Source organism: Pelecanus crispus, chromosome 9 (assembly GCF_030463565.1).
Source record: "Pelecanus crispus isolate bPelCri1 chromosome 9, bPelCri1.pri, whole genome shotgun sequence".
In the NCBI taxonomy this organism is placed as follows: domain Eukaryota; kingdom Metazoa; phylum Chordata; class Aves; order Pelecaniformes; family Pelecanidae; genus Pelecanus; species Pelecanus crispus.
The window spans coordinates 24,133,648-24,159,176 of record NC_134651.1 but is presented as its reverse complement, the minus strand read 5'-3'; the positions used below and the strand labels follow the sequence as shown (position 1 = coordinate 24,159,176).

General features: G+C 37.2%; 1 protein-coding gene across 1 annotated transcript; it reads right to left on the bottom strand.

Moving 5' to 3' along the window:
* Positions 1-849: 849 nt before the first annotated feature.
* On the bottom strand, positions 850-12,025 carry RBP2 (retinol binding protein 2). Its single transcript, XM_075716794.1, has 4 exons — positions 11,953-12,025; positions 5,944-6,122; positions 2,596-2,697; positions 850-903 (listed from the first exon to the last, which is right to left on the bottom strand). The coding sequence occupies exons 1-4, from the start codon at positions 12,023-12,025 to the stop codon at positions 850-852; spliced, it is 408 nt and encodes a 135-aa protein (XP_075572909.1).
* Positions 12,026-25,529: the final 13,504 nt, after the last annotated feature.

Here is a 25,529-nt window from a genome sequence, read left to right as displayed (position 1 = left end):
GTCTTAGTTTTCACATCATGGAGCAACTCTTGAATGTAGAGTTTGCTTCAAACAGCGGTCTTCTCCACTAGGATTATTAGTAGGATGCCAGTTCTAACTGGAGGTTAGCAGCATTGTCAGTGATCAACGTAAGGACTGTATCGGCTTAATTGGTTTAATTGGTTTAGTGGTGGACTTGGTAGTATTAGGTTAATGGTTGGACTGGATGATCTTAAAGGTCTTTTCCAACCTAAACGATTCTACGACTCTATGATTCTATGATTCTCTTAAGGAGCTACAGCATTTCACATTGGCCCTGAGACATTTCTCAGGTGATAACTACTAGCAGCTATAGACCTGGGCCAAATTCAGATGAATACCCTAGATGTGAAAGGCCATATATCGTGTTCAGTGAACTATTCTGTTGCCTGAAACTGTGGACCTAGTGATCCAGGGCTAAATTAAATAGAAACAGTCCAATGAATGTCCAATTTTACTCAGTCATCCAAATATATTATGATATTACAGCACTGTGGAGAGATATACTGTGGTTGAGATAATTGTGACTGTTAATTTTCAGCCTTGTTGCTAAAGGACACTCCTCTGGAAATGATTACAAAGATGTAGGAAAGCATTATTTGAAAGACAATCACTTTTATTTAACTCCAGACTGAAAGGCAAAGGAATTTATGATGTTTGTAACTGTTTGATGTTATTTCTATAAAATGTGTTTGTTTCCATAAACAGGCACAAAATGTATTCACATAGGAGTGTTAAAGAATTATTGCAAATCTGGCTTGGTTCTTCTTTTTAGACAAAACATAAGAGCATAATAGTGTGATGAAGATCTGGATGGCTTTCTGGTCAATTTTAGTTTTTCTTCTTAAATGTCTGATGGCACACCTGGTCTTCACATGTCAGTTCCTACAGTATTAAAACAATTAGTAAGTATATAGTGGTACAAGTTGTATTTTGCATACGCAGCAGATCCCACCAGAAATTACTACAACTGAGCCACTGCATTAAAAAGATATGCTTATGAAAAGAGAACAGAAAGAATAGTGTATTATATGTAACCAATCAGCAGGCATGCACCACATGTTGCAGTAATTAGATTTTGACACTTGAAGTGAGCTCTAAGAAGAATAAACATGAAAAATACATAAAAATTGCTCTGTAATGCAAGGCTTTTTCATGCTCTGTTATTAAAACAATATACTGTAGTAGTTTATAATTCACATGTTACCTCATAAGTCATGAGAGGCAATGAAACAAGGAAATTAAAAAAAAAACTGGAGGATGCTTTAAAAAGATGAGGACATTTGCTTCAGAGATGTGCCCAGCCATTTTTCAGGGGCCAGAACAATACATCATTTTTGCCCAGTGTTGCAGCTGACCTCTTAAAGGTTGGCACACCTGCACATTGCAATGCAGACAGTTTGGTTAGTCTTCTGATTAGCCAGCGTTCCTATGCCAAATAAGACTTTGAAGTGAGCTGAAACTGGCTTTTTGGACAGCAATTGGTCAAACCCACAATAGAGTTTCTGAAGACTGTTGTAAGATTCTACTTGGTCTCTCTGTTTCCACCAGTCTTAGCCTGAATCCTGGCGCCAGCATGTAGAACCTTTGTTAGGTCAGTTTTTGAATATGTGTTAAAATATACACACACACACACACACACATAAAAATACATATATATAAAAAATACATATATATAAATAATAAAATATGTTGAAGAAGTGTACTGGGCAGTTGGCTTTTAGTTAGGTGGCAGATAGTGTTTTTTAATTCACTGCTTTGACCTTTCAAGCATACAGACTTGAGGCAATGGGGTTGGCCATACCAACTATCTGTAGGATAAACTTGTGGAAGAGTAGGTATCTAGATGCAAACCATGAGACAGAACAATGAGCTCTCCTCCATAATCTTTCTGCACCCACCTATTGCACCATCCAACATTATCATGCCCATTTCTGATTGCTCTCCCAAGGAACTCTGGAATCATTATTATTATGTATCTATTATTTTGAAATCTTTCTGGACTTCGCTGACTGCACATGCTCTTCTGGCCTCTCTTGGACTCATCTCATTTACCTTTGGGCTCCAGCTTACTAACTCAGTTGTATGAATGTTTTGACTTTTTTATTGTACTAGCACAAAATAATTGCAGTGTAGGTTGTTTGCAGCATCCTCTTGGGTATCCAGAGATTTCTGATCTGTATTACAGCACAGTATGCTAAAATTTCACAGTGCTTCTTTCAGAACAAAAAATAATATTTTATCTGTCCCATACTGTTGGGGTTTTTCTTCTACCAGTGATTATATAAGAATGAGATGATGTTAGAGGTGCAATGTAACAAGAAGGGTTAATAGCTGGAGGGCAGTGGACTGGAGCAAAAAAAACCACTGCAGGGTTATGACTTAATTGGGAGCAGGTGGAAAGAAATTGAGCATTCCTGAGTTGTAGCAGAGGGGGAATTTCCTTAGAGTTCAGAGATCAGAGCTGTCTAGATAAACACCATTCTAACTAGAACAAGTAACAAACCCTTTGAAATGGAAAACCGTATTTTGTTGCAGTTTCAGTTATGTGCTATGTATCTGTATAGCAGCCCTTACCAGATGCAGTAGGTCTCCTTCAATCCAGTGCTTCCAGCCCCTGTTTTTCTTTTCACCTTTCTGAACACATACCAGTTTGTCACCATCCCAGGTCACTAGTGTCTGCACAAATCAGATATTTAACTCAGATATGTTAATGAGAAGTTTATGAATACATGAAAATAAGCTCAATCAAACAATGAGAAGACACAGTTACAGTTGCTTCCTACCATTCCCCATCTTCCTCCTAAAAAAAACCCAAATCAACCATTCAACCAAAACCTGAATGCATTCAAGATGACAACAGCGTTTTGATGTGAAGCTTTTGCAATGCTTTGCTGTCATTTCCATGTATTTCTTCACATACATGAATATAAAGTGTTCATACTAACTAGTGAATTGCTGAGTGAATTAACAGATACTTGTGCAATGTATGGAAATTGTATTTTTCTTTTCTTGCTGTTTAAAGCCATTAATAAAAAGATTATAAGGTTTCATGAGTAAGACCTGGGGACTTATACCAGTGGTGCTGTTCTAACATCTTTTCTAGCTTTGCATAAAATAACAAGAGGAAGTGTGTGTTAATATCATCTCATACAATAAATCTATTTATACATTTTCATGCACTTTCACAAAAGACCTTTAAAGAGATATGATCATAAGCTGGACAACATGCTCTAGCTGACTCTACTTGAGCAGAAGGGTTGGACTAGGTGATCTCAAGAGGTCCCTTGGACTAGACGATCTTAGAGGTCCTTTCCAACCTTAATGATTCTATTCTATTCTATCCTCAACCATTTCATGATTTGGTGTGATTCAGAGTCTATCACTAATAAACAGGGTATTGGGTATGCTGATTCTTGTCCAGGAGCAGGATGACCATATCTGTAAGGGAAAGTTCTCTTTACAAGCTAAATTGTCTACTCAGATATGCTAGAGTACATTCAAAGCAACTTTGAATTGTTCTAGATTTGAACCATCATTCTTTAGGGAGACATTTAACCATGTGTCATAGGCAAATCCTCATCAGAGACCAGCTACAGTCAGTGGAAGTTCAGTTATTAAAAAGCTCCAAGAGTATTGGGAGCTTAATTAATTTTCTAGTTCAGCACTGGATGATTTATTTCTCTTATGAGGGAGCTTTCTATTAATAATGAGACAAAACTCATTTCATTTCAGTTAACTTCGTTCTTATTTACGGAATTTTTAAGCTACATGCTCTTTAAATTATCCATCCCCTCTTTGTATTTAAATGCTGCGTAGCAGTTTTATTACCTTCATCTAACTTCAATGTGTTTGAGGCATTGTTTTGTTAATACTGGAAAATTCTTTTAGAGCAGTCCAGAGAATAATGGCATGACATGCTTCCTTTTTCCTTCTCTTCTTGTTACAAACAAATAATATAATTTGTTTAGAAAAGAATATTAGGCAAAAATGATTAAACCAGGTAGGGTTATAATTGTACAAGCTGTGTTCCCTTCCTTCCTTCCTTCCTTCCTTCCTTCCTTCCTTCCTTCCTTCCTTCCTTCCTTCCTTCCTTCCTTCCTTCCTTCCTTCCTTCCTTCCTTCCTTCCTTCCTTCCTTCCTTCCAAATAATTGGTAATGAAGAGGAGAGAGTCTGCAAGAGAAATGATTTTGCACAAAAGGCAATGGCTTTGATAGTGGTGAAGAGTGCTAGAGGAGCATTAGTCTGTGGATTTAAAGAGTGATGGAACTAATGAGTCCTTAGATCCTTACTAATGCCTTCAACTGATCTGAAGAGATGTGGGAGCAATGTTTTAAAGCATAAACTCTGTCACAGGAAGGAATATGTCCCACCCAGTGCTCACTGGAGAAAGTGATAGGAAGAAAATTTAGAGGTAGGGATATTCAGGATACTGGAAAAAAATGGGTCTTACTATTTGATGGCTTGCAGTGCTGTGAATGAGAAATAATTTGGAAGAAGTCATAGGAATTACACTGCACAAAGTTAGTTTGAGAATGAAAAGGGTTCCATAGTGAATAAACAATGTCTTCTGTTAGATTTGTGCCACTCCAATGAAGGATGATGTGAGTTCAAATGTAAACATGTCCTTTATGCTGCCAATTTCCTGTGGCAATTACCAAAATGAAACTGGTCTTGTTGACAGCGAGCTTTGATCTCAGCTTCTCAGAGTTTGGCAACAAGTTCTGAAACCTTGTTTATTGGGAAGATACGGATGGAAAAGACAGCATATGTTTGGAGAAAACAAAAGAAAGCTGAGAGCTGAGTGGAACAATAAAACTGTGGTAATTGGCAGAAGAGTTGATATGGGTGGATTCAGTGAATGATGACAAAGACAAGCAAGTGATCCAAGATTAGCAAGACCCTGAAGGGGACAGTCAGTGGAAATTTAAGATCTGCCAGCCTTTCTACTTTGAAAATCTTGCTTAAGTATTCCAGGGGTGAGAAGAGAGTAAAACAGAAGCAGTATTGATGCAGAAACATGAAACTCAATTCAGTAAGTGAATTTAATTAGTGCTTGTAGGTATTCTTTTTCTCACTGGCTTCCCTGACACAGTCTTGTCTGAATGCCTCACAGGAATAGACTTATTAGTTGACTGTCTGTTGTAAGAGGTAGGGCATGGGCCAACACACAACATGGTCCTTGATCCAAACATTATTTGTCCATATATCTCACTGAAAGGTGTCTGAACATATGCGCACATATGCGTTCATATTCCTAGAGGAATTTTGAACTCAGGTTATTCCTATAATCCTAAAGATATTAAAGCATGCACTGCTGGGCCTTCTTGCCTGTCTACCACAGCCCGTAGGCCTGCCACCTGTATCAGCGGTAGCTTTGGCTCACATTTTTTTCTTGTCCCCTCCCAAAGCTCCCTTAAGGTTAATAGATGAGTGCAGGTTTATTTTTAACAGTGGCCAACTGTTAAACTGTCCAACTGAGGTTGAGCAGGCTCAGATTAAATATACAGTGTGAGCCTAGCCATTCAGAACTGAAAAAATATATTGACACAGAGAAAGTCCTACATTCAAAAGGATAAATTTACAGTTTCATTAAGGAAGACACATAGGTAAAAATACAGTTTTGCTACTTTCTGAATACGTAAATGTGTATCATGGAAAAGCTGGAAAAATCCCCTACTAGACAAACATGTAATTAATGATTGTCCTCACGTATCTGAGTAACCAACCTGATTTGCATTTATAATAAATGCTTGTAGCAGGAAAGAAAACTGTCTCAAGATGCAAATTATTTCTGCTTTATAAAAATCCTCTGATGTCTGTAAAATATTGGGGTTTTTTTTCATGTATTCAGCTGATTTTTGGAACTGCTCACTCCTGGTGCTGACAGTAGTGTAAACAGGTATCAGGTACCAAACTTTTACCTTTACCACTCGGTTATCCAGTCCTTTGGTATGTTCTTCAAACTCCACTCCCACAGTGTAATTCAGTTCATAGTTTCTGAAAGTACTGAGTGTTTTTGTTTTAAAATTATTTCCATCTTGAATAATCTCCTTTGTTTGTTTCAAGTGTTTTGCAATCTTACGAGTTGCAAAATCAATATCTGCCAAAACCCAGAAAAGAGAGTATCACAATGAAAATTCCAGTATTTGTTATCAAAAATAAAAAAACCACAGCACTTATATTTACACACAATAACCCCCCCCCCCCCATTTTATGTGGAACATAGTTCCACAACTGATGCCCTTACCTGCAACATTTTGCAGAGAAAAAGATAATTTCAAATAAAAATAATTTTGTGTTTGCAAGTAGACTTTCAATTTGAGGATCTTCCACTGATTATAAATTTATTTATTAACAGGATATCTGTGGGAATGTTGTGAGCAGAGCTACAACATACAACCAGTAGTGAACAGATGCTGGCATGTTAAATCACCCGAATCTCCAGATTTTTGGAGAATATGAAACAACAGGGGCTATTAAGACTGACATTGCCTTTTTGGCCTCAGTCACACATGAAGCTGTGGGATGCCAGGAGTGCTATTATCATATTATGCCTGGGAGCCATTCACTTTTCTAAGCATGAGGTGTAAATCATGTAGCTCTTAGGCATATGAGGGTACTGGTATGTGTCCTGCAGGGTTACACATGTTGGCCACCCCTAAAAAAGGGATCTCAGAATAATATTCCTTTTCAGAAGGTAAGCACGTTAGAATGAATATGTAATTAAGAGGATTTTGGCATGTTACTTTTATGACAAACCTATAGTCTGTGGGAGTATACAAGAGGTTAATTACTTAATTTTAAAATAAGGAAAATTATACTAATGAATAAAAAAAGAAACAGTCAAATAAAAGCCTGACATCCATTATTCTTAGACGACAGACACAGAAATAAATTGCAGTTTAGATATTAAAGGAAGTCAAATTCAAAGTCAAAAAAAGTATCCAACTACAGCATTTGACAGTTCCTGTTTAATATTCTGTCAACATTTTATGCAGTACTGATCTCCTTAACATCCTTATTGTGTTCATGATGAAGACTAACATTATAATGTAAACAACTGCTTGCAACTGAATGCATTGAAAGTTACCAAAAGGAGAATATATATTACCATGATGACAGTTTGCCCCAGACAATCCACCTAATGCCAGCTGCATTACCATCTGCAATAAATATTACTGACCAGCTGGCAGTGAATCTTATTATGGTGCTATATGCAAATGAAATAATCTCACATGCTTCTGCAAGAGATTGAAAAATGGGTTTGGTTTGTTAGCCATCCTTTAGTGGTTTCGCATGCGAGTTAATCATTGTCAGCTCAGCAATGCCACATACTAATGGAGCCCTTTTTCTTTTGGTAGATTCATTATACTACTTGTGAAGTACTAATTTTGTTGAGTAAGAGGATTGGCTTGAAAAAAATTGTGACTTTTTAACATGGGGAATAATGTTCTTGTTCAGTATTTATATTCAAGACTTCTTGGGTATATTTTATCTGCTGTGGTGGATTAAAAGTATCTCTGGGTCTGATTTATAGCTAGGTAACATAAAATTTAGTTCTCTCTGAGGAAAAAAAATGTCTAGGCTTCTAAAGAAATGCTATTTCTGACTAATATATTAGTCTTGTAGCTCCTGGAGAAAAATCGGGGGAGGTTTTATTAAAGCATGGTTTTCATAACTGCATTTTGAACAATACAAGCAATAAAAATGATATATTGTTCTATTATAGTAGATTAAAATACTTTGTAACATGTTTATGATAAAATCAAAGTTTCTGGCTTAAAGGGCAGAACTACTCTTTAATTAAAGTTTAGAAATGCATATGCATTAATTAAAAGGATGGATGAATTTTTAAAAAACCAAAACATCAGTGTGCTTTGAACCTGAGCACTTCAATGCTTAAAATATCAACCACATGTAAAATTGTGAGAAACAGAGCAGAAGAATATCTTTTCACCCTTTCCATGTAATTTCTTTCCATTCTGAGAATCACCTGTAACCATATGCATCTTTGCACTGTTTTTGGTGTTGGGTTTTTTTTGCTAACTCATTGGCAGTTTTTAATTCGTATAACATATATATATCTGCCTGCATACACAAAAAATCATGATATATTTATGAAGGGCCAGACAACTGGTGCAAATAGCTCCTTCATCCCAACCAGTTGCTGGCATTTTCATTGGGAAAGTAGTCTGAAAATTTTATCAGAAAGTTCAGTAAGTACCTCTCCAGCAGAATCTGCCCAGGGTAGGCAATGAATTGAAGTATTTCCCAGGAAAAATACATCTATATTGCATTCCTTATTCTAACACAGTCTTCCTCTTGCTTTGTTTCAGGCTATTGAGTGGGTCAAGTTCTTTTATTCTCATGAACAGTTTTACTATCTTCTTCTAAGCAGGCTTCCCAGTATTGGATGCCTGTAGTCCAGACCCCATTGTAGGCTGATTCCATCCATTTTTCTCCCAGTTTCCACTGGGATACATAAGTTCAGAAAGGGACCAAAAATCCACTTGATTTAATAATAACAAAGTAATAATTTATGCACTGGCTGAAATGGTTCTTAAGGATGCCACTAAGATGCAATGAGGAACTGCTGTAGACCAGGTCATGCTAGCATTTATGGTACAAAAAGAATTATAAAATTGGAAAATGGATTACTTATTATAAAAGGATCAGAATATAAGGAAGATAATAATTAAAGTTTAGTTTAAAGCTGATATAATTAATATTTGTATTGACAGCTACACACTAAATTCTTATTGAATTTAAATTAAAATCACAGTTTAAATTCTACAGTGGGTAAATTAAATTCAAGGGAATGCATGTTATTAGCAGCTGGTATCTGTTTCCCTGACATTTTTGCTGAATTTTAAGACAAACACAAGTGAAGTGTTATAGCTCAACCGAAATAAACAATACAAGAATCTCATCTGATACCTTGGAAGGGAAGAAAGGAACAATAATGAGATGGCCACTACGACCAAATGAAAAGATATCACCATAATTACAAATCGTTTTGGAAAGGAAATATGCACACCACAAGTGTTTAATTTGTACCCTAAAAAAAAAGGAAGCAATAAACTTAAAAAGTAAAGAGATTTTATCAAGATAATTTTCAAAAGCGAGTTATCAAATACAATGAACTTTATCACTACAAAGCAAGGCAGAACTAGAGCAGGATGACCATCATGACTGGTGGTTAGAGTAACACCCCACAAAAGCAGGTCAGGTCTTGGAACAAAGAGCTGAGACAGGACTGAATCAGAGCCAAAGCAGGGAGAATTGGGCTAGAGGCAAGAACTGTAGGTAAGACCAGAAGCTGAGACAGGCAGTGAGAGAAGCCTGAGGTAGATGAAGATGGCCTGGAATAGTCAATTTGTGACAACTAGGAGTTGACTTAAGTATCATCCAGACCAACAGGTCCCATGGCTCACTTGCAGTTGGCATATTTAATGCTGAAATCACATTTCAGTTGCATATAAAGTAGTAATTATTCTTTATGTATAACTGTCAAATGCCAGCACTCAAATCACTTCAGTTATTATGTAGCTTTCTCCTGAAATTCATGATAGTGGCTTAACCATTCTTGTTTTTTAAAAATGATTTTTTTTGTACCTCGCAGGTGTATGTGTATAGTATTTACAGACTTCCCTAAGGTTATTGAGCTTTTCTCCATAAATGCAAAGGTTAAAAACTATGAATAGTGAAACTTGCCTTTCTCTCTTAAGAGAGCTGAAGCTTTGAGGAAATTATAACTACTTTCAATTGTTCTTGAATAATCATGAGAGTTTATTTTTATGTTATGTGTATTTCTTCTCTTTCAATCTGAATAGATAAATAATTTAGGGTTAAGATTCTTTGAGGAGAGTAAAACTAGCAGAAAACCAGTTAAAGCATCAAATTTTTCATTGCGGTTAAGGATTTTGTGGTAGTTATCCCTAAGTCAGTCACTAGTGTAGACATTGAAAATTACTTGAAAATTGCTAGATTTAATTACCTGATTACCTTCCATGTGTTAGACTCTTCTTCCAAACAAATACATTTTCTTAGCTTGTAGAAGATTGCTATACAGTGTACTTATTGATTTTGAACTACTGAATTGTTTTTATAATCTCCATCTTTACAAGTAAATATTTCAGAATCTGAGCAAACAAGTCCTTTAGATCTCCATTAACTTGACTCAACACCTTTTGAACAAAGCACAAGAAGGCACACATCTGATCTCGACTTCTGATGAAAAGTGCAAGGTACTTTGCCCTGAAAAAGCTCCTGTGTATCAGCATCACTCTTACAGTGGGGTCAGCTACTGTAGAAGGGCAGAGAAATGAGAAATAAGAAAAGCAAAAGCTGAAGAGAAGATAGAAATCAATGATGACTAGATAGAAAACAATGAGACATCTGGGAATGAGAAGTGCATAGACACATGTATCAATTGTAAGCATAAAAATAAAATACAGGTTTGATTTTTGCCACGTGCTAATTTATGATTCAGAGCCAGACAGACTCCTCCAATCTAGGTTAAATTAGCCAACTCTAATGACTACTTTTCATGTGTAATTTTTATAGACATCATGCGTGGTAAGGAAACAATGGCCTTTATGCCCTTCATCTGTGATGTAGTAGAGCTGGGAGAAGATTCCCAGTTCTAAAGATTACACTTCTCATGCATGTACAGATCTAACTCCCATATTTTTTGCAGTTTTGGAATGCAGCTATATTACTGCAGTGGTGATACTGCAGAAAGGTGATAACTGTTCTTTCAATGCCAATCCAGAATGTACTGAAGAAATTACTGAGAAATGTTGATGTCTTCTATTATTTCTTCTTTTCAGCAAATTAGATCTACATCTCTGCTAACCTAAGTACAGGAAGGATTTCCTGCATGCTAATTGCATAATCATAATGACCTGGAGCAAAAAGTTTATGCCTTTACAAGAACAAAAATGCTTCAAAGGCAATTTATATTGAAAATAATAGGTGCAGCAAAAGAAGACATTTCTCTCATAAAATTATCTCCAGTCATTACAAAAAATGAGTCTGTCAGTGTGGGGAAAAATAAATCTACAAACAATATAAACTTGATCTTGATATGAACCGACAAGGATATTGCTTGCATTCAGTTAACAGTGTTTTGGTATTCTAGCATCTACGAAGAGTATGCTTAATATCCTATACAATGGATACATGAACTATAGCTATCAGGCCTCTAATGATAAAGAGGCTAACAAAGCAGTAAATGAAAGTTGCCTAAAGAGCAGAATATCTCTTTTTGCATGTACATGTATATTGTTGTCATCAATGATGGTAGTAGCCAAGTGAAATTAAGCTTAGTTAACCATGTAAACATATGTTTAAGAACTCCTGTGACCTAATTCTCTGCTGTGTAATGATGACTCCCACAAAAATTGGCAGAAATATCTGTCCATTTATCTTTAAATGCTTTTAAAGGCTTTTATCACCTTTCCATGCAACTGGTACATACAATTTTTACTCATTGAAAGCACTAATTAAGTACTAAACACTATTGTTGCTTTAGTGATATAGAATATCCTATTCCTCTTTAACAGAGCCAACAAGGCTGTGGCTTGACTGTTACATAAATATATACCAGAAGTAAAAAAGGAGCTTCTGTATCTGAAAGCCTGGCTTTTTTGTTTGTTTGGTTTTTTTTTTTTTTCCCATCTGTATCTGTTTTTTCATGTATCTAAATAAAGACTAATATCTTTGGCTATAAGTCTTCTCTTGCTTATATACTTAGATCATTGTAATTATAAGTACATTACGATTACTCGATTTTTAATGTGATTGGCAGAAACCCTTATGCCACAGCGCACATTACAGAAATAGTCTCATAAATTTTTAGAAGGATTTTACTTATAATTGAAACATTTTCTCTTTATCTCTATATAGTTAATATTTTTTTCATTTACCTAAAGCAACCATGTAGCCTTCAAAGTTTTCACTGCTCTCCATTTCCCACGTCCCATTGTAATCAGCAGGCATGGTGGCAAGAGCTTGAAACCAACTTCAGATCAAAAGGTGAGACTGCAAACAGGGTCTGCAAAGAGAATGTTTTATAAAGCTTCTCATATCTTTTTTTATAAGGTTTATGGTTTTCTAGATAATACAGTTTAAAGGTCAGAGTGATAACCCTAGAAAACTTCACCTTCATTAACAAAGTTCAGCTGAACAGCTGGCAGACAAGGAACACTTTCTGAAATCCTGTAGTAATACAGGATATAATCCTACAGTGACCTTTGTAAAGAACTACTAGCTATTATGGAATACCTTTGAAATATATTGAACACGGTGGCAAATTGTACAACCCAGTTAAAGTTCCTTTCTATGTGTCACATTTCCCTATGAAGAACCAGTCTTACAGAGCTGACACACCCAGAACTTCCATTTAAAATTGACGGAAGTCTTGAATGTGCAAGAAATGCAAGACAGGGCAGAAAAGGGAATATTTCTGTTGAAAATATTTTTGTCTTCCTTTGATTTTCAAAATATCCATATACCGATAACTGCACTTATACCAACTGCACTTCCATATTTTTGTTTTAATTTAACAGCAAGTTTAGCAAATATGAAGTGAATTGAAATCAATCATAATTAGTATCAATCCTACCCTAAAAATGATTTTTTAATTATCTGAAACATAGCAGTTTGTGTTACAAAAGTATTTGTCATCCAGCAGCATTACATTGTTGTGGGGAAAAGCACAGATTTCAGTTGTGCAAATAAGCACATTCGGAATGTGTCTGAACGGAGAATTTGAATGTGCAGTAGAACTTTATCAGAAATTAAAGTAAGCACTAAAAGCAAATTAATATAAGTTAAGGTTTTAAATTATTTGGCTTTAATTAGTCAAGATAACTTACAGATGGCTCTACAGATAAAATAATGGAAGTGATCAGGAGTCCAAAACTCCTTGCTTTGCTTTCTCTCTTCTTTCTTTTTTTTTTTTTTTTTTAAATCGAAATATTATTAAAATTTTGCTAGAAAAGTATTAAGGTCTAGAACTTTAACTCAGAAATAGGTAAACTGAAGAGTTACTGATCTTACAATGTCTTCTGTATGCTTTGACTTTCTTAAAATTTAAAGTGAAATTCCATAAATGCTGAAAAATTATACAGGGATTAAAAAAGAAAAAACTAAGAAAAGTTGAGAGTTTCTGGGAGTTGAGTTCTTAATATGTCTTGATACTTAAGGAGCTAATTTAAGAGAAGGAAAAGAAGTATCCTGATCTATACCTACAGGAGATATTAAGAGGGTTTTCTATCAGATATCCGACAAAGGCTCAAGGAACTGCAGTGACTGAAAGTTGAACTTAGGTGAATTCCTGTGTGAATGCACATAGGAAGATACCTGCATTCTTAACTGTATAATTTGTCTATAGACCAGTTGACCCAGGAAAATTGGTAACCACTGTTTGAAATCTTTAAATAGGCAGAAGGTGGCTTTCTAAAATGTATGCCTCGTTTCAAGCACAATTTATTGGGCTGAACATCTACTTATGTATTTGCTTCCACAATAAGAATTTCTAGATGAAACACTATGAATGATGTTACATTGAAAGTGAAATTTGAAAATCTTTGTGCTTAAAACATTGTTCTGTAGTGATATTGTGTAATACTTATGCAATAGGTTTGATTTTACATACCTTTGTGTACTTTCTTTCTTAGCCTCCACATTGCAACAGCATTAATAAATACATTGTTACTATTTGTACATTTTATGTGTATACTAAAAGATTCTATAAAAACAAGAAAAAGAAAAGGTTATCGTTCCCAAGTCAACCACTCACAACCACTCAAAATCAGCTGTGTAAGCAACATCAGTTCCCTTGTGCACACGCATAAGAATCTTTAAGTGCGTGATGACACTGTTTTTCCGACTGGAAGTTATTCTCTGCTTCAGTGTACTAAAGGGATGGTGTCCAAGCGGGTACTCAGTGTTTTTACCTTGTATCTCCAAATGCCTAGTGGTGGATTTATGAGGAATGAATCAGTCTGAATGTCTACAATCACCTTCTAAAATCAGAGCATATGCTAGAAGCTCACAGTGAGAGATTTTTAAGGCTCATTGATTTTAGTTCTGAGGCAGTTTTCTTCCTATATAAGTCATTTTGGTAAGATGTGGAAGTGACCGAAACTGTATCATGTGATGATCAACAATTAATGTCCATTAAGAACTAATAAAGAAATAGACGGTTCTGTTGCCGTAGATATGCAGAGCTAGGCACATTCAGAGAAAATTAATTATGAGATGAGAACATCCGTTACATATAAGGCCATAATTAATTAACAACATAAATATATAATTGTACAGGTTTTCACAGTAATGCTTTGTTTATGACCATCCCTTATTATTTGTTTAAATAACTTTTTTTTCAATGTGTGTATTATGTCAACTCCATATTAGGTATTCTCTAAGCACGCGTTTATCCATTAGCCTGAAAAAGCTCAAAGGAGCTTTTTCAGGCAAATATGCAACTAGGAGGTTTACAGACACTAAATTTAACCAATCAAAGAACTGGCTAAGTAGGGAATTAGTAAAACGTGAAATACTGACTTGACAGAGTTCTGTGATGCTTCATGAGCTTTTAAAGAGCATTGTGTTAAGGTCCACAAAGAGAATTTTCAGTTTACTGATCAATATCTTGATAGGCAGTAAAACCTCTACCACATTCAAATGCCTGCCTAAATTATACAGAGCCAAGAGACAGTACAGATGCTGTTAACACAGTTTTTTTTAAAGCGCTATGTGGCTAGTTGTAAGTCTGCAGATCACTGACCCACTGTATCCTCAGCATTCTCTTGGGTCTGTGCCTTGCTAGTTATACTGACCTACCTCTCGTCACATTTCAGCTTTAAAATTTTGACTTATCCACTTCAAATCTTAGAAATTATTCTATTTGCTCTGTGTTTATTATACTACATACACAGAGACGAACTCTCAAAATGGCAAAACAATATTTCCTTTGTACGCCACAAGTATAAGTTTGGGGAAATGAAGAAAAGGTGCCCTCTCCTAATTGTTATGATTATTTTGTTCTCAGCATCCTTTCCTTGCAAGACCACCAGAAAAATCACTAGGGATGCCATGTATAGCATGTATTGAACCCTGGGAACGGGGGGAGGGAGGTGTCATCTTCAGGTTTTCCAATATGTATGTTAAAAACCAAAGCTCCGAGCTCATGGCTTGAATGTCAGGTTTCAACCCAGGGATACGTTTTATGGCTGAGTAGTAAGACTTTAGAAATAAAGCAAAGTCATGAAAAATCAAAATACTTTTGTTAAAAGCCTAAGTAACTTTTTCAGTCTTTATTTGTGCGTGAAGAAACAAAGATGGCTTTTCTTGCCTCTGTCCTACAAATCAACATTGATGAGTATCAGTTTGAAACAAAACATCTCATAAAAAGAGCCTAAACTGACAAGATTGAAAAGTGAGGCCCAAATGTTGTTTTTGTGGAATGAGTCAGCAGTCATGGATGCTACTTCTAACACTTGCCTCCAGTTCCTCTCACTTTATCTGAGACCTGCCTGGAAGACAAATCCTATATGGGTAGCTGAACAAAGTTCAGCTTTCTTGCTACCTGAAAGAGCTGGTAGTGCACTCTCCTTGGGAAAGATTATTCCGTGAAGCACTGTTAGGAGCACTATATAAAGAACAGAGCTACTGGTCAAACAGTTTTTTCTGTAAACTTTTGGGCATGGTATTTTGAAGAGACGGCAGCATGCTTCCCACTCTGTCCTTGCCTCATTTCATTTTTCTTTTAAATTATCTAATATGCATATATAACACAGGAGAAAAATGCCTTGTACTCCCCCGATCAGCCCCTACGCTCCTCATGCTTGACAGCTGGGACTTTTGCCTATAGTTATTTGGTTGTTGTTTAACACATAGAAATATGGCAAACTGCGTAAGTTGTTCTTAGCAACTGAATTCCCCTGAAGGATTCAGACAGAAGCAGCATGGTCACAGACATCGATTATTATTTTTAACTTGTTAGCACATGTGCACTCACTAGGTTTATTTTTATTTTTAAGAAAATTAATCACTTGAAATGTATTCAGTGATGGCTGCTACTGCAAAAACTGTCAGAGGTGCTATCCCACCAGGCTCGGGGCTCTGTTCAGCACAGACCCAAGTAGTCACATTATGACAACCAAAAGTAAGTTGGAGGGAGGCAATCCACTTCTGTATGTAAGATGGCTTGCAGGCCTTGGGAATTCAGCTGGGTGAAGATAGTTGTCAGCTACTGGGCAGAGAATTTACTAAGTGGCAGGAGCAGTAGGAGAGACGTGTACAGCAGGAGAGGGTAGAATCGAAAGGTGTTACTTGCAAATGGGCTCAGCAAATAGTATTTGATTGCCCAGTTGTTAATGGTTGCCCTCCCCCAATATCAAATGGCACTAAACTACCTTGGATATCCCTAGCTTATAAGCTTTCTTGCCAGCTCAGATACAACTAAGTATAACCAAGCCTACCTCAGTGTCTTGGAGTTAATTGAGTTTTGGCTTCTGACTCCTAAGCTTGCTTGCTTGTTCAGGTCTGGACCCTACAGAGAAGGAATGGAAGTTTGACCAGTTGCACATACGGTTGTTGGCTAAACAGTTATTATTTAATGTCAGTTCTTAGCTGATCATGCCAAAACAGAAATCTGCAGGAACAAACTTTTTGTTGACACTTAAGAGAAGGGAGAATTCCTTCATTCACATCTTAGTAGAGGAACATGTCTGACATCTTGTTGATGGAACAGTAGGGACAGGTTGCAAATCCTGTGACGGTGCAAGGACGTACACATAGCTTCTAAATAGATATTCTAAATAAATATTTATGCCAGTTTAGCACATTTCATGTTTATCTTCAATTTAAACAAAGATGCACAAAAATATGTTTTTAATCACTCTTTTAGAAATAAAATAATTGGCTTAATGCCACTGGATATTTTTTCTTTTTTTCGATCAATGACTGTCTTCAGTCATTCTTACCTCTTTTACTCAATCTGCTTTTGCTGATGGAGTTGGATGCAAGTGTTACACACTTTATTAATTAGAAGCCTTCCTCCTCTCTAACTAAGGACTTTGGCTTACCTCTTAGAGACTTCATAATGTCACTAGTGATCATGTTACTGAGTTTGAAATAATAAAAAATCATCCAGTAGATCCTACTGGCTTGAGAACTCACTTTTACTGACGTGGTTTGCATTATGAAAAATTATGCTGTAGAGAAATAACAGCCAATGGATAAAGCTGACCTTGATTTTCAAAATAAATGGGGAATACTGAATTTATTCGTTCCTTAATCCTCCTGAGCACTTATTCAATGCTCTTTATCCACAGGCTTCAGGGAAGCAGGTAAAAATCATTAGCATTTGTAACATCAGAAAAACTTAGGGAGCAACATGGTTTGGCCAAGGTCATGAAATAAGCCACTAGTCAGAGCAAGTTACCGAGTATAACCCTTGATGTTATCCACTAAAGCATGCTTCCTCTGGGACTAACTTTAATATAGATTGAAAACCTGAACCCAGTTTAAGTGCTTTGTCATTGCCATTAAGGCTACCTAAGTTTTCCCTTCAAAGATTTTTTCAGGATCTGAATTCCCTGCATGAGCTATGCATTAATATCTGTAACTGTAATCTATAATCTAATTGTATTTATTCTGTGGCAAAGTTTTGTAATTGCAACTGCCACTTCTTATCTTCATCAGATAAAGGTTGCATTAGTCAGACATTGAACTGGAATACTGATTGATGGTTTTTGAATTAAGAGAATCTATAGAAAGCAGTGTGAGGTTTTTTTCTTCAATGCTTCTATGACAAGCACAATTTAGCTAAGAAAATGTGTATCTCCTTTAGCTGGTTCATGCCTGACCATAAAAGCTGAAGTGTCATTTTAATGCAGGGTCTCATCCATTAGAATAACATTTTAAAGAATCGATTTTGTCAAACAGAAATAGTCCTTTTACCTCATCTGGAGAACACTTTATAGGGATACTTTCAAATATCTTAGACCTCAAGTTTTCACATACCTCGTAAGTGGTATAATTTGATGACGGAAAGATTTTGCTTAAAGTTTTAGAATCCAGATGAACAGAAAAATTCATATCAGCTGTTGCAATTAGTGCACAATTTTGAATTCACAGTAGCCATTTAGAAAAAGATTAAAACCATTCTTGTGATAACCTTAAGGACCTAAAGGCACTGTCCCAGAAGGACTGTAAATTAGGTCCAGATATATTGATAAAAACCCACAATAATATTCTGCCCATTTGTTTTCTTTCACTATGTTGCTACCAGTGTAGACCAGTTACAGAGCTGTTATCCTAGTCCTAAGAAAATTCCTAGATAGGTAAGTGTGTCTATTTCCTGAAGGCTTTCTTTTTGACATAAATCGGTTTTACTACTTCAGCTAGAAAAAATTACTAGCTCAGTAACCTGGAAGCAAAATCTTCTAGGTAACTGAATGCTAACATCCTGTGTTGTTGCATATCTCTTAGAACATAAGCATAAGTCTCTATTTCCTGTTGATTAAGGGATGCTCTGTGTTGTAAATCGCATAAATTTATTCCTCTCTCAGTGCTGTATGGTTATTCTTTTCTGCCTGCATCTTCAGCTCCACAACAGCACTCCTGCTGTGGAAAAGGCTCTGGCTTCATTCTACCATATCCTACTCAACAAACGAAGCCAATGTTTAATTCTCCAATGCATCCTGGAACTTTTTAGAAAATAATTTGTTGTAGTAATACTGGCATTTAGATGTCTGTCTGTCATTGTAGTGAATTTCTGGCTTTAAGCTGGCAGTTATTTGATAGAAATAGCATTTAATATGGAAATTTATAGTCATCTTTAAAAAAACATAATTTGAAAAATCCAAATAATGTTTGATGTAGTTAAATGAATTGGTATGCTCTGTGTAACTAAAATGCAAACACGACATACTTGACACTTTAAGCATGTATATAATCAGTCAATCTAAGAATTGGTGGTGGTGGGCCAAGCAATGTATCTCAGGACACATTGCTGAAGTTAAGATTTCTCCCAGAGATCTGACAGGATATGTTCTTAATAGCAGTGATAGCATGTGGTTTCAGGAACCAGATGCACATGCATGCAAAGCAGGGGGAAGGATAATTTGTATCTCATTTATTGATGTTGCCACTGGATATCTGAATTGAAATAGGGAATTGATAAATATTTTAATTTCAGTTTTCAATAAAAAGTACCAAGTACATTTAATATAAAAGAAGATACAATGAAAATAAAGTTTCTTAAAATGTGTATTTTAGAAGAAAATTTGTATATGTAGATATAGATACAGATATATGTATACATATACCTATATAACAGAATGGCATACTGTCTTTCACTAGAAGAGTAAAAGAAAAGACAAAAAGAATTGAACTAGATGATATTCAAATTGAAAAACTGAGGCCTAAATATAATCTCAGATTAGGAAAGGATTCCCCAGAAATTCAGAGTCATGATCATGATGATACATTTCTCTAATTTATATGTGAAAAGAAAGTTAACCAATTGATTAGGAGAGTTACTTTTAATAGAGCATTTGGGAGTTACTTTTCCGAATTTCCATTAAAAGCTTCCTAGAAATGGTGAGAACTATACCAGTGAGTTTTTTTCATATACTAACTGGGTTTTGTTGTGGTTTAGCCCCAGCCAGCAACTAAGCACCACGCAGCCGCTTGCTCACTCCCCCGACCCCGATGGGATGGGGGAGAGAATCGGAGGAGTAAGAGTGAGAAAAGCTCCTGGGTTGAGATAAGAACAGTTTAATAACTGAAATAAAGTAAAATAGTAATGATAATAATAACAATAATAATATACAAAGCAAGTGATACACAATGCAATTGCTCACCACCTGCCGACCGATACCCAGACAGTTCCCAAGCAGCGATCGCTGCCCCCCGGCCAACGCCCCCCCCCCCCAGTTTATATACTGAGCATGATGTCATATGGTATGGAATAGCCCTTTGGGCAGTTTGGATCAACTATCCTGCCTGTGCCCCCTCCCACTTTCTTGTGTACCTGACAGAGCATGGGAAGCTGAAAAGTCCTTGACTAGCATAAGCAGTACTTGGCAACAACTAAAAACATCAGCGTTTTATCAACATTATTCTCATCCTAAATCCAAACTACAGCACTATGCCTGCTACTAGGAAGAAAATTAACTCTATCCCAGCTGAAACCAGGACAGTATAATCTGGAAGGAAGGAGATGGAAGGAAGGAAGGAAGGAAGGAAGGAAGGAAGGAAGGAAGGAAGGAAGGAAGGAAGGAAGGAAGGAAGGAAGGAAAAAGAAAGAATCCTTATTGATGGATGTGAAAGTGTATATTTTTCTGTAATCCACTATACAATTAGTATAACAGCTTGCCTAGAATGTTGCCAAAAAGAACTTAAGGAAGCTGAATGAATAAGGCAGAACCACCATGTTTACCTCTGTCTTGCCAACACTATTTGGTACTTAGTGCGAAATGAAAGAACCCACTCTGGTCTTTTTTCCCACTTGCCCCTTTCAGACTGTAGTTGAAGTTATAGTTATTAGTTGTTTGGCTTCGCCTTGACTGTATGGAAATTTCCAGATGATCTGAAGTTTGAGCAGAGAAAAAAACAATATGGAAACAAGTATCTCCTTTTTATGAACATAGACACAGACTGAGGTGTGTGAAAGCAGTGCAAGTGAAGTGTCAGCTTTGGCCCCTGTGATAGCAACGATGAAAAAAGAGCTTGAGCTGGAGAGTATTTTTTCAGTACCATTAGACTCCTTGTGAGCAGTCTCCCTCCATGACAGTGGGAAAGCAAAGTTCTGTGCTGAAATGAAATGTGTTACTTGTAAAAATAGAGATATCTGGACAGTTTTTTCTAACTTGCCAAACATAAACAGAAGTCTTTGTAGTAAGCTATATATCTGTTAGAATGATGTTTATCATTGCCTTTGTTGCTAGTAAAAGACAACCCCGTCAGGGAAAATGAAGTGTATTCATTGTCAGGATATTGTGCTCCATTGCTTCCCAGTTGAAAGATGAACTTTTTGGGGAGAGGACTGCTGCCTGAATTAGCTCTGTTATCAAGAGATTGCAACTAATGGCCATTTAAAGGTAGAAAAAAAAAGTCTGTTACAACAATATTCAGCATGAGAGGGGAAAAAATAATCCCTTTTCTTCCTTGTGACTAATATAGCTACATCTTCAGCCAGCAGTCCTAAGGATTCAAATAGCACCGTGTTGTAACAGTGACAGTGGCAAAGTACAACAGGGTTGGAAGGTATATGAGCCCTACTAATGGAAAGTTGTGAAATTTCTTTATGCCTGCCATTTATTGGAGTATGTTCATTGCCTTTGAAGGCTGATTTGCTATCTCTGTTCAACAACAAATCCTTCACTCGTGACCAAAGTTTATATTACTGCGTTGCAATCAGAGATATCTGAAATTTCAAAGAAGACATCATAACGTTATTATAACCTTTTATATAGTGTCTATTAAATGAACACTCATTAGATGGAGTTTCTAATGGGGTGCTTTGAAAGTTCAGATTATCAAAAGCAGCCCAAAACTGTACCTCTTCCCCCATTAATACATTTTTCATTAGGGTCTGATGGTGCAGGCTGCTGAGTAACCTGCCTTTTATCTAGCCAGCACATCTACATAGCTTTTTGCTTTCTGTCAGTGGACAGCATTGTGTTTTAATAGTTTTCATATCAAGGTAGAGATCTTAGTACCTTGCAGAATCCCATTCAAACACATTTGCAATGCTGACAGTAGATTGAATTTAGATAACTAATTACAACAAGTAAAAATATTTGCATTAATCTTAATCATGGAAAGACTTACTTTTGAAATCCTCAGTGCAATTACAGGCACATTTGCTATCCTTTCAAGGAAAAAAAGAATGAAAAAAGTGTTATTTCAGCAAATACTTTAATTGCGAAGAGATCAAATTATCAGCAAATAAACACCGAAATAACCCATAGTACAGCTTTACAAGGCTGAATCTTCTAAAAATAAGTAGCACTTGCACCAGAAAGGAAAGGAATATGAAGAAAAGGAAATCTTCTTGGTTTGCCCAACCTGTTTCATGGAAGCTTTTTTTGTCCTATGGAATGCACACATTGCACAACACCACATGATGCGATCAGAAAAAGTTGTAGCCAGTCCAGGAAGAGCTTTACTTCACAAAGAAATAACTCTTGATAAGTGCCCTTTTCTGTGGATACCTGTTACCTTTATTTTTTTTCTTGACTTATACAGACATTTTTAGGAGGAGGAATTACCAGACAAAATACACATTCACAACATTCAAGGTCAGGTTGGCTGGGGCTCTGAGCAACCTGATCTGGTTAAAGCTGTCCCTGCTCACTGCAGGGGCGTTGGGCTAGATGACCTCTGAAGGTCCCTTCCAACCCAAAGCATTCTATGATTCTATGATTCTATGAAAATAAGAAGTCTGCCACCCTGTATTTAGGCACATGATGCACTGTCTTGAGGTTTTATGCTTCAGAGATGAACTGTAGTGAACCTTTGGTCAGCTCTGCTATTGAAAGCTGTACTTATTTTGCTATTGAGGATTTTGTTGTGGTGGGGCTTTTTTATTTTCATTGTGCAGGGGAGACTTAGAAGAAGAACAATGTTATTTGTTTTAATTGGGAAGGTACTCTACATTTCACAGAATCAGAATCATAGAATGCTTTGGGTTGGAAGGCACCTTTAGAGGTCATCTAGCCCACCCCCTCTGCAGTGAGCAGGGACAGCTTTAACCAGATCAGGGTGCTCAGAGCCCCAGCCAACCTGACCTTCAATGTTTCTAGGGATGGGGCCTCCACTACCTCTCTGGGCAACCCCTTCCAGGGCTTCACCACCCTCATTGTAAAAAATTTCTTTCTTATGTCTAGTCTAAATCTATTCTTCATTAGTTTAAATCCATTACTCCTTGTCCTGTCACAAGAGGTCTTGCTAAAAAGATTGCCCCCATCCTTCCTGTAGGCCCCCTTCAAGTACTGGAAGGTCGCAATAAGGTCTCCTCGCAGCCTTCTCTTCTCCAGGCTGAACAACCCCAACTCTCTCAGCCTGGCCTCATAGGAGAGGTGCTCCAGCCCTCAGATCATTTTGGTGGCCCTCTTCTGGACCCGCTCCAACAGGTCCATGTCCTTCTTGTGCTGAGGGCCCCAGAGCTGGACGCAGTACTCCAGGTGGGGTCTTACCAGAGCAGAGTAGAGGGGCAGAATCACCTCCCTCGACCTGCTGGCCATGCTTCTTTTGATGCAGCCCAGGATTCGGTTGGCTTTCTGGGCTGCAAGCGCACATTGTTGGCTCATGTCCAGCTTTTCATCCACCGGTACCCCCAAGTCCTTTTCTGCAGGGCTGCTCTCAATCCCTTCATCCCCCAGCCTGTACTGATATCGGGGATTGCCCCGTCCCAGGTGCAGGACCTTGCACTTGGCCTTGTTGAACCTCATGAGGTTCACAGAGGCCCACCTCTCCAGCTGGTCCAGGTCCCTTTGGATGACATCTCGTCCTCCTGGCATGTCAACTGCACTACTCAGCTTGGTGTCATCTGCAAACTTGCTGAGGGTGCACTCAATCCCACTGTCTATGTCATTGATGAAGATATTAAACAGCATTGGTCCCAGTACAGACCCCCGAGGGACTCCACTTGTCACCGGTCTCCATGTGGACATCGAGCCATTTACCACTACCCTCTGGATGTGACCATCCAGCCAATTCCTTATCCACCCAACAGTCCGCTTCACAAGATTTAGGCATTCCTGCTTGAAATCTTTAGTGTCTGATGAGAGAATCTAATTAATCCAAACTGGTCTGGTTTTTTTGTACTGAAAACCATTCACTTACTTCAGGGGCATATGTGACTGAGAGGGCAACTAGATGTTCCTGAAGTTACACAAGCTGGAGTGGGAAGTGCTGCATGACACTTGGCCAGCTTTTCAAAGCATTTATGTGGCTGAAGAGGGAAAAAGGCTGTCCTAAAAGAATCGACATGATCAAGCAAATTAGGTACTTATTACCTGTTAATTTCAACTAACAGTTAAGCACCTGGTAAGGTTTTTGAGTGACCTTTGGCAGTTTAAATGCCTATCTGTTTCTTTGGTCACCAAAATACATTTGGAAATATAGTCAAAAATACATGCCATCATGCTGGGAATTGGAAACAGAAACGGAATTTTCTGTAATGTGATACTTCTAATGTCTACAAGGCAGACTTGCTTGCTGTGTGAGAAAAATACATTATAAAAGGATTGTTCTTATGTTGCAAAACACATTCTCTGGAATAATCCTGCATATGTTTTTAGGAGACAGCTGCCTTGTGTTCCATTGCACAAAATATGACAAGGAAAGTTTCTAATGGAAATTTTGGGGTTTTTGGTCCTTAAGGAGCTGGAACCAGAATGTTCGGAGACTGTTTTGCTATGGAACTCTGCTGTTCTACTTATTTTTTGTTTTGCTTGATAGCAAATGAGTCATCTGGTTCTGCATCGTTTAGGACTGTGAAATCTAGTTTGCAGTTCTTGTATGTCTAGCTCCTAAGTCAGCCCCCATGTCTGAGACTGGTTGAAGCCGATCTCAGATGAAGTTGGTATGATGTGTTACTGCTACAGAGTGTTGTGAAAAACTGTTCTGTGCTTTCTGCTGTTTCTTAGGTATAATAGGTCTAAAACGCACAAGTAATTCTTTCAGAATTCTTTCAGAGTAATCTGTGAGCAGCTCTTAGGAACTGAGAAATTATCTGTGTTTATATCTGAAATAGTGGCACATATGTGTTGGAATAAAGGTGTAGCTTTCTAGCTAGTGGTATTTTAGACCATATGTTGCCCTTAAGGATTGTCCTGAGTAATTAAGTGTTTCTGATGAACACTGGTATCAGCAATACAGTGGAGAGGACTGACTGCATTACAGGGAACGACATTGTTGTACCTAAAAATGAGTGTTCAGAGGAGCTGCTTGGTAGTGTGTTTGAGTAAGTTCTTTGCTCTGTTGCTGCAACATATATAAAATGGTGCTTTTCTCCCCTTTTCCTCTCCAAAAATAACTTGGAAATGTCAGCATCAAGAATGGCAGCATGTTTCTTGACAGGATGAGTGAAAGATCACACAGTCATTTCACAGAAGTACTACTGAAATGTGTTAACTTCTTCTGCATGCCCTTAATACGCCCAGCTGGAGAGAAGTGTTGGAAATTGTAATGGTTATGGATAATAAGCATCAGTGTCTTAGTAAGAAAAGATAAATTGAATCATGCTGTTTTAGAATTAGAGAAGGGGAGCAATGAGCCGCTGTGAGTCTTGTTGCACTTGATTGAATGTTAAATTTCAGTGAGCTTACCCCATATGCTACGGTTCTAAGCCCTAACAAATTATAATGGTGACTGCATTGCATTATAAATACCTCCTTTTTGTAGTAAGTGCATTGACTAGCACTTGAGAAATATTTGGTGGGAACATCAGGACATAGAGGGACCTTTCAGTTTAAGT